The 9,927-nt window shown below is 39.8% G+C and overlaps 2 protein-coding genes across 2 annotated transcripts in view; both read left to right on the top strand.

The window, feature by feature from the left end:
- LOC109962564 (cytochrome P450 2J5-like) overlaps positions 1-1,295 on the top strand; it is a 6,589-nt gene extending 5,294 nt beyond the window's left edge. The window contains exon 7 of the mRNA XM_020604399.1: positions 629-1,295. Coding sequence (XP_020460055.1) covers positions 629-652 — 24 coding nt within the window. The 3' untranslated portion in view covers positions 653-1,295. The remainder of the gene's footprint in view (positions 1-628) is intronic.
- Positions 1,296-2,119: 824 nt separating this feature from the next.
- The window catches only part of hsf4 (heat shock transcription factor 4), a 29,245-nt gene continuing 21,437 nt past the window's right edge, over positions 2,120-9,927 (top strand). The window contains exons 1-4 of the mRNA XM_020604388.1: positions 2,120-2,245; positions 5,687-5,795; positions 5,894-6,021; positions 8,401-8,525. Of these exons, the coding sequence (XP_020460044.1) occupies positions 2,120-2,245; positions 5,687-5,795; positions 5,894-6,021; positions 8,401-8,525 (488 nt within the window). The remainder of the gene's footprint in view (positions 2,246-5,686; positions 5,796-5,893; positions 6,022-8,400; positions 8,526-9,927) is intronic.

Genomic DNA, 9,927 nt, shown 5'->3' with positions numbered 1-9,927 from the left:
TCTCTCTCTGTAATGCCACACTTTATTATATTGCATTTTTGTATAGCATTGATGGTTTCTATAATTGCGACGTACAGTAGTGGTATTATGATCCTTAACAGAACACAAGGGTTAAGAGGTGAATTAAGTCAGGTAAGTGTCCACTGAAGGCCCAGGTACCAAATGCACGGCCCGCCACTGTTTAATATATACAAAAAATGTCCATTTGGAATAGCGTTGTGTAAATACTTTTGTTTGGGGAAACTGGTTTGGAAACTCAGATGTCCGAGTTTTCCACGTGTCCTTAAACGCACCGTGCATTCGTGGATCGTGGACTTTTGAGAGTGCGGAAAAACACTCAAAAATCCGTGTGTGTTAGACGATCCACGCATGCGTAGGTAACAATGTGTACGTACTTTCTAAAGAACTGCACACAAAAAATCGATTTTAAGCATTTGTAAAGTGTGTTTTATGTGCAGTTTGTACAGCATGCATTTGTGAACAGCATGACACACACACACAAATCGCTTGTTACAGACAAAACGTTAAACACGCATTTGTAACTTTGATTGTATTTTATCTCCATAACATTCTTATTCATTGCATCTAGCTTGTCAGAACCCAACAAATTTATGTAACTAACTTACAGCATGATGAGATGGTTGACATCTGAAGACCTGAAAGTGCTCCTCATCCAGGGTCCAGTGGTTCCAAACACGGACAGAGGCAGCTACCTGTTGACGCCGAGCCTCTGCTGCTGCTGTGGCTTGCAGTGACTGGCTCTGCTGTGGTGCTGTTGTAACTACTTCAGCCTCGGCATTAGCAATGTTGTTTTTGTCTGTGTTCTCAGTAATGTTAGTACTGGTAACATTTTGGTGTTCTTTGCAATAATAACATTACTATAAAAAAAAATTGTATCTTCATTGCTTGCTGTTGTTTACCATTGTTACTTGCTATCTGTGGACTGTGGAAAGTTCATCTGAGGAGGAGAGGTTTTCTCAACAAATCATTTTGTCAATAAATAATTAAAAACCATTTTTCCACAATTACATTCCACTGTCAGCATAACAGCTGTTAGTCATCTGAGAGGAGTTAACAACATATGTGTGGAGGAAGAGGGTGTTTGTAAATAGCATCATTTGCCAGAAGAGAATGTGGACTGTTACAGGCTTTCACATCAAACCATGCTTCAGTTACTGAACAAAATAAAAGATGCAGATTGCAATTCCAAAATGTTTATTGATTTCTTCCAGCATATTGAAGTTGAATCGCTCTAAACTTACACTTTCATCTATGCTCCTTCTCACTCCACACATGCGCAGTATTCTTCAGGCACCAGCTCTTAAGTGGTGTATTCAAATTAACACTGTTGTGGCTGTGTTGTGGCTTTATATACTTTGTGTTGGTAAATAAACCACTAAATTGAATAAACTGTGGTGCAGTGATGGTAATTTGTGACAGGTTTAGTTAATATCCCCTATGTGTCCAATAAATGAAAAAATAATACTCTGTACATGTAGAATTTTTGACCTGATGATGGGAGTCATTATGTCCACCAATGACATTGAGAAATTTATAAAAAATCTCAGATATAATTAAAGAGGTGTCTTTTCTGCCTGGCATACACATACACGGAACCCTACATAGTTCAACCAGCAGCCTTTCGATGGTTGAACCATGGTCTGTTATTGTAACTTTTGTGGCCATGTTGTATTATTTTACTGGATGGTCTTTTGTCAGCAGGAGGCCAGGGTTTGGGGGTGGGGACTGGGGAAATGGTGTGTATGTGTGATAAGAGCCTTTTGTTTTGACATTCAGTTGGATGACTGGTGTAGCAGGGAGGACAGAGACAGGAGAGCAACACAGGAAAAAACTGAAAGGGACGCAATGATAGATTAAATGAGTATATATTAAACAGCTAAAAAAAATCCATCAAGTTGAGATTGTCTGGACAAGTATGTAGAGACAGTTTGACTGAACTGGAATCAAAGAGGCAAACTTGGGATTAACAATAACAGATCATCAGAGGCGGATTTTCCCAAACATGGACTAGTCTGGTAATCTGCACATACACAAAGACACCTTCTACACAGATTTGGTTTCTTGTTGTGAGTGGTTCTGAGAGTGGACAAGTGTCAGTATGCAGGAGTCTCCAGGTGCCATGGGTGTAGATGGTAGCTACATCAGCAACGTTCCAGCGTTCCTCACCAAGCTGTGGACCCTGGTGGAGGATCCAGATACCAATCACCTCATCTGCTGGAGCGCGGTGAGTCAGTCCTCAGAACATACATGACACAAAAGTAACTTTCCACCAGTGTGGTTGAATGTATGAGACACCGTCTTGTCACTTTATAAAAGAAAAAACAAACACAACAAAAATCCATCATCTAAGCTGCAACTGTACATTTATACTATAGTGCTAGAGTTCATCATTTACCATTTTGATAAAATGATCACCAAGTGTTATTGCCATAGTGTTATAGGCGCTACCATCAATTTTTTAAAAACATTTTTTTATCACACAACATGGAAAAGGAAAATGTATAGTTCTTTATATGGGGGGCGGTGGGTAGAGCAGTCGTCTCCCAGCCGGAAGATTGAAGGTTCGAATCTCGGTTCCTGCAGTCCACTTGTCAAAGTGTCCTTGGGCAAGACACTGAACCCCCCTGTTGCCCCCGATGGTTAGAGCCATTGGTTGAGTTGGTGCCACAGATGGCTGCTATCGGTTCTGTAACCAGAAACAAATACCTCGTGTGTAACATACTTGGCCAATAAAGATGATTATCCTTATCCTATATGAAGAAGAAACCTTTGTTCACAGGCCTTATCAGATTCAAAATGCATTTAACAACAACAAGCAAACAAACCAATCAATGACACAAAAGACACTTCCCTCTCAGTTGGTGCACTCTGTACAGGATCACGTTCTCATCAGACCAACCTGGAGAGGTTCTTTCTCAAAAAACCTGTCAAAGCCAATAAGACTGTTGCAGAAAGTTGTCCCTTCCCTTAGGACTACAAGAAACCCTAGGCAGTTTCCCCTCAGTCAATTTCAACATCACCTTGCTTAACTTACTTTTTGCCTGACCCTTGCTAGGAACAGGAGTTGAGCTAGATCCTGCAAGCCATTGGTGCCCTTTTTTAAACCAGGTTTAAAGACCTAAAGACAATGGTTTTCTACTCCTTCCAGATTTTTTAGCTTCCTAATAACCTGCTTGTTCAGCACATTAAACTGATTGAAGTTGAGTGGTCCCAGAGAAAGACAAAAGCACTCCCTCTGGTAATATGTGTGCAATATAAACAAATTACATAAGACCACAATGCTATAAAACAAGAAATTGTACTTTGAGGTGGAGGTTGCAGTCCAACAATGGTGGAAGTACTGAGATCCTTTATTTCGGTAAAAGTAACCAATTTTAAAAATATTGCTTTTCAAGTAAACGTTCTGCATTCAAAATCTTTAAATGGAAGTGCAGAAGTATCAACTTAATGTAGTTAGACTGGAGCTAGTTATAAACAGTTTAGTTTAGTCATTTTGGATGTTAAGAGTTGGGCCTCTCCAAAGGTTCACAGCATAAATGCAGTGGCCATGTGATGATCAGTAGTGTGGAATACGAGAACAAACAAAGGTGTACTTCACAAATCTGTTTTTTTTTATTTCACCTATCTGGGCATCAAACACTTATTTAAATTAAAGAATCTAAGAAATTTAGAGGGATACATGACAGAGGGCCCCACTTACATGCTGATATTTTTGTACAAGGTGTTATAGTCTGCACCGTCAGGTGAGCTCAAAATGTGGACCCAATATGCAACACTCATAAAACCGGTTCTATGAATGGTATTTATTGAATAGAGGACAGGGGACGCTAAATGCACATATGCAGCCGCATGAACACAGAAGGGAAAGGGAACCGACTGGACAGCTGGAAGCAGGCACAGGGAAGATGCTTGAGCAGAGGAGGAGGCACTGGTGGCACTGTATGACCCAGGCGTAGCTAGGCTGCCCAGAAAAGGAGGGAGAGTGCTCCTCTGCAGGAAACAGGAGAGATGGTCGATGTGCGCTGCCATCTCTATTCTGAAGGATGGCAGTGGCGGGTGCACCTGAGGGTGAAGCAATTGAGTAGTAGAGGTGTCGATTACTGCTGGCGAGGAGCTGTGGCAGGTGATGAAGTGCTGGAGGACAAAACTGGCGAGCATAGTACTGAGATGTAGTGGTAACTGGTCCACACTACAGGAGCTGTCGTGTCAGGCTGGGGCGCAGGGTAGAATTCAGGATTGCTGGAGTTGGGATAATCACGGAGATCTGCATACATAAACACGTCTAGGAACATGAGACAAACTGGCGATGAAGACACATCAGACACCGCCTTATATGGCACTGGGTTGATTGGTGTCAGGTGTGCCTCGTCGCTGAGTGGGTGCTGGAATGTGAGGGGGCGGAGGTGCCAGCCTCAGACGTGACACATGGTCCCAAATAGATTGCAATTACCGGTATATAAATGTAAAACTTTTTCTTAAATGGTTCCTTGAACTGGCTGAGCCCAAACAACTGAGTATAACACAGATTATCATAGTACCACAGTACCACAATAAGACCTCATTGGTTTCTTCATGGGTGTTCCTTTGGTGTGAAAAATATATTCTCAAGATCACACGTGTACATTACACCATTGATAGCATTTTACTTTTGACCTTTGAATTATGAAAACTGACTAAACTTAAAATTATGTGAGCAAATAAAAGTTAAACAGTTATACATCTTATTAGTAAGTTCAGTGCCAACACTAACATACAGTATATACTGGCCTGCTAATCACATATATATGAAAAAATCAGAGTGCAATGAGTTTGATGTGTGACTTAAAGACAAGGCTCCAGTGATAAACAATAAGAGGACAGCTTCTCTGTTCACAACACTGCTGCTGTCCAACTTCATGTGTGGCATCAGCTGCTGCATTGTCAGACTATTGATAGACAAGTAAACATAACTACATACAGAAAGGATTAAAACATATACATTTCATAACTGTGGTGCAAATGAACTGTACTTTCTCTATCTAATTATAAATGATGTGTACAACACTGTAATTACTTTTAACCTTGCTTTTCAGAGTAAAACAGAGCTGTGGCAGTTGCTTAGCAATAATGTGCGAGTATGACTTATCAATTATGGAGAGAATCTCTTATTGGCTGACTAGGCTGAATCTGGAGGAGGGTTATGCCTTGCAAAGGAAGTTTCAAATAAACAGCAGGCATCCACCGAGTTTAATGCAGCATCTCACCTACTGTATTATTAACTGGGCAGCAGCTAAACTTTACACATTTTAACTTGCAAGCACCAGTCATTTGAGTCTTTTTCATTTTCCTGTACTGGAATTAAAACAACCGAGATTCCTTTAATGTTTAGCTGATACCCAAACTGATCTGCTGCACAAGTGTTCTAACACAAGACACCATTCCCTGAGAATGACAAGGATGTAGCTAAGATTCAAGACTGACAGTTTTCTGTTACACTGAGCAGTAGTTTGCCTGTGCAATGTAAAATTTATTAGAATAAATTAAAAAAATACTGATTATATCATTTACAAACTGCAGGGCTCTGTGATCTGTTGACTATAAATGCTACCTCTTCCTACACTTTGTAAGACATGGTCAGAAATGCTGTTAACAGACTTTTCATTTCTTTTTATGGTCTCTATTTCAGACTGGGGCCAGTTTCCATGTGTTTGACCAGGGACGTTTTGCCAAGGAAGTTCTGCCAAAGTATTTTAAACACAATAATATGGCGAGCTTTGTTCGACAGCTCAACATGTGTGAGTACACCTCTTCTCTTCTCTTCTCTTCTCTTCTCTCAATTATGATATGTATTTCAACTTTGTGTGTGTTTGTTCTTATATACATGTGAGTCTAGATGGTTTCCGTAAGGTGGTGAACATTGAGCAGAGTGGTTTGGTGAAACCTGAGAGAGATGACACAGAGTTCCAACATTTGTATTTCCTGCAGGGACACGAACACATGCTGGAGCACATCAAGAGGAAGGTATGGAAACAAACATTTTAAATACTTTATTTGAATCCACCAATAATATCAACTTTGAAGGACCGAAATTTCTACAGATGCTAAACCTATTGTGACTTTTCATGGATAAAGAAAACAGCTTCTGTGCCACACAGCCAGGCTTCCAGTTACTGCAGATATGGAGCAGAATTTCATTTAGCTTTTTTCTTCATATACACACTTTTTTGTTTTCATCACTTACTGGGTCACTGGGTAGATGTACATTTATTTCTGGGACTCTTACCCTAGCCTTAACTGCTATTTGTCTATCCTTAACACTCACCCTAACCTTAACCAAAGCTGACAGTTGCTCTAACTTTACACTGCATCATTTTTGTAAAATATTATGAGATGCTTTGTGGAAACCAGTTCAGTTGCACAATAGTTCAGTACACAAGCACAGGACCAAAAGACAAGGCTCCAGTGATAAACAATAAGAGGACAGCTTCTCTGTTCACAACACTGCTGCTGTCCAACTTCATGTGTGGCATCAGCTGCTGCATTGTCAGACTATTGATAGACAAGTAAACATAACTACATACAGAAAGGATTAAAACATATACATTTCATAACTGTGGTGCAAATGAACTGTACTTTCTCTATCTAATTATAAATGATGTGTACAACACTGTAATTACTTTTAACCTTGCTTTTCAGAGTAAAACAGAGCTGTGGCAGTTGCTTAGCAATAATGTGCGAGTATGACTTATCAATTATGGAGAGAATCTCTTATTGGCTGACTAGGCTGAATCTGGAGGAGGGTTATGCCTTGCAAAGGAAGTTTCAAATAAACAGCAGGCATCCACCGAGTTTAATGCAGCATCTCACCTACTGTATTATTAACTGGGCAGCAGCTAAACTTTACACATTTTAACTTGCAAGCACCAGTCATTTGAGTCTTTTTCATTTTCCTGTACTGGAATTAAAACAAGTGAGATTCCTTTAATGTTTAGCTGATACCCAAACTGATCTGCTGCACAAGTGTTCTAACACAAGACACCATTCCCTGAGAATGACAAGGATGTAGCTAAGATTCAAGACTGACAGTTTTCTGTTACACTGAACAGTAGTTTGCCTGTGCAATGTAAAATCTATTAGAATAAATAAAAAAAATACTGATTATATCATTTACAAACTGCAGGGCTCTGTGATCTGTTGACTATAAATGCTACCTCTTCCTACACTTTGTAAGACATGGTCAGAAATGCTGTTAACAGACTTTTCATTTCTTTTTATGGTCTCTATTTCAGACTGGGGCCAGTTTCCATGTGTTTGACCAGGGACGTTTTGCCAAGGAAGTTCTGCCAAAGTATTTTAAACACAATAATATGGCGAGCTTTGTTCGACAGCTCAACATGTGTGAGTACACCTCTTCTCTTCTCTTCTCTTCTCTTCTCTTCTCTTCTCTTCTCTTCTCTCAATTATGATATGTATTTCAACTTTGTGTGTGTTTGTTCTTATATACATGTGAGTCTAGATGGTTTCCGTAAGGTGGTGAACATTGAGCAGAGTGGTTTGGTGAAACCTGAGAGAGATGACACAGAGTTCCAACATTTGTATTTCCTGCAGGGACACGAACACATGCTGGAGCACATCAAGAGGAAGGTATGGAAACAAACATTTTAAATACTTTATTTGAATCCACCAATAATATCAACTTTGAAGGACCGAAATTTCTACAGATGCTAAACCTATTGTGACTTTTCATGGATAAAGAAAACAGCTTCTGTGCCACACAGCCAGGCTTCCAGTTACTGCAGATATGGAGCAGAATTTCATTTAGCTTTTTTCTTCATATACACACTTTTTTGTTTTCATCACTTACTGGGTCACTGGGTAGATGTACATTTATTTCTGGGACTCTTACCCTAGCCTTAACTGCTATTTGTCTATCCTTAACACTCACCCTAACCTTAACCAAAGCTGACAGTTGCTCTAACTTTACACTGCATCATTTTTGTAAAATATTATGAGATGCTTTGTGGAAACCAGTTCAGTTGCACAATAGTTCAGTACACAAGCACAGGACCACAGAGTCAAGTCAGTTTGAAGAATAAGAGTCCCCAGCCATGCTACCTTCTCTGTGACACTTTACTTCAAAGGTGCAGCAGTGTTTTGTGCTAAATTCTAAAGTCAGCATGATAGCATGCTCACAGTGGCAATGGTAGCCTGCTGATGTTTAGCAGGTCAAATGTTTATCAGCTGAAGCTATTGGGGTTGTCGTTAGTTTTGAAGGTTTATGGTCTAAAACATTTTGACTTGATGATAGATTCAAAAAAATAAAGGTAGAAGAAGCTTTGTGTAGTTGTATGTGTTAACTCTGAATAAGTTATCGAATTAAGTTGTGTTTTGTGTCTGCAGGTATCCATAGTGAAGAGTGAGGAGACCAAAGTTCGCCAGGAGGACCTCAGTAAACTGCTGTATGAAGTTCAGCTACTCAGAACACAACAGGACAACATGGAGTGTCAGATGCAGGACATGAAACAGTGAGTAGAGGAGTGTGTATGTGTGTTCCAGGACATGCTGAGCACATAGCCCTCCAATAAAGTCCTTCCCCTTTACTGTTTGTGTTAAAGAGACCTTTACTGTTTATATGTTAATGACACTAGCATGGTAATGGCTTGATGCACAGACAGTGGGCTTGAACAGTAGTTACATACTCTAGCTTATTAGAAACTTGTTAACAATTTTTTTGGCATTTTGTCTTTATTTGCGAGTTGACAGTCTAAACATAGAGTTAAGAAACAAGGAGAGGGAGAGGGAGAGAGAGAGATCAATAAAGTTCTCCCAGTCAAGAATTTAACCTTGGCCATAAGACCACTGGATGACCACTTTTTATAGAATACTTTATATTATTTAAGTGAATCAGGGTGAAATGCTGTATTGCTGGTGCAGTCAAGTCTTAGCAAGTTCTTAACTGAAAAAACAATTATCATCAAAATACCCAAAGCCCTCAGTTGTGTCACTGAAGTGGTCCTGGTTTGAACAGGACTACAAAAGTAAATGGTAGATAGTGTGAAACAGGAATGGATTATCAACCAGAAAAAAGATGGTAACTGCCCCAGAACCCCACGTCCTCAGGGGGAATAAAAGCCCCAGGTTGTATGTTATTTCATTATTGGTTGGTTTGTGGGTGCAAATAATTTAATCTATACTGTACTTAATAGGAAATTAGAAACTGAGTACACACACAATGCACAGAGTGCACAAGAAGGGGGGTGAGGCCAAAAGAGGTCAACAATTAAATTAGTCTCTAGACAGAAACATTTCTGAAAGTCTGTTTCAGCTAATGCTGGAATCAGGAGCTTGCTAGCCTGTAGGTCAGCATTTGTGATGTCTTCCTGCAGATAATACTGGCTTAGAGCCTTAGTGTGAGATGAGGCGTAGACCAGTAGCCAGTTCAAGTATTGAAACAACAATAAAACAATAAAATAATGCATGACATTAAAGGTTACAGTGTTTGGTAGTTTAAGTGCAACCCATACCATATTTAGATGAGAAAATGTAGCAAGAGGCCAGTCTGTTACTCCTCATGCTGACTTGGAACAAATCACCCAGTGGATGAACTGACATTTTTGCTAGAGGATATTGTGGCTGAAAATAGCTGCTATTGTGCTGGGAAGTTGCTTTGTGCTCAGTATTGTTTGCTAAAAGGAGGAGAGAATGTTCACCTGCTCACCTGACTACCACACACACATATAGACCAATAAGCACTAATGACATTCTTACAGTGCCTTGCGAAAGTATTCGGCCCCCTTGAACTTTGCGACCTTTTGCCACATTTCAGGCTTCAAACATAAAGATATAAAACTATAATTTTTTGTGAAGAATCAACAACAAGTGGGACACAATCATGAAGTGGAACGAAATTTATTGGATATTTCAAAC

The sequence above is a fragment of the Monopterus albus genome, unplaced genomic scaffold (assembly GCF_001952655.1).
Source record: "Monopterus albus unplaced genomic scaffold, M_albus_1.0 scaffold65.1, whole genome shotgun sequence".
In the NCBI taxonomy this organism is placed as follows: domain Eukaryota; kingdom Metazoa; phylum Chordata; class Actinopteri; order Synbranchiformes; family Synbranchidae; genus Monopterus; species Monopterus albus.
Note: the sequence above shows the minus strand (reverse complement) of the source record. Positions and strands in the feature narration are given on the sequence as shown.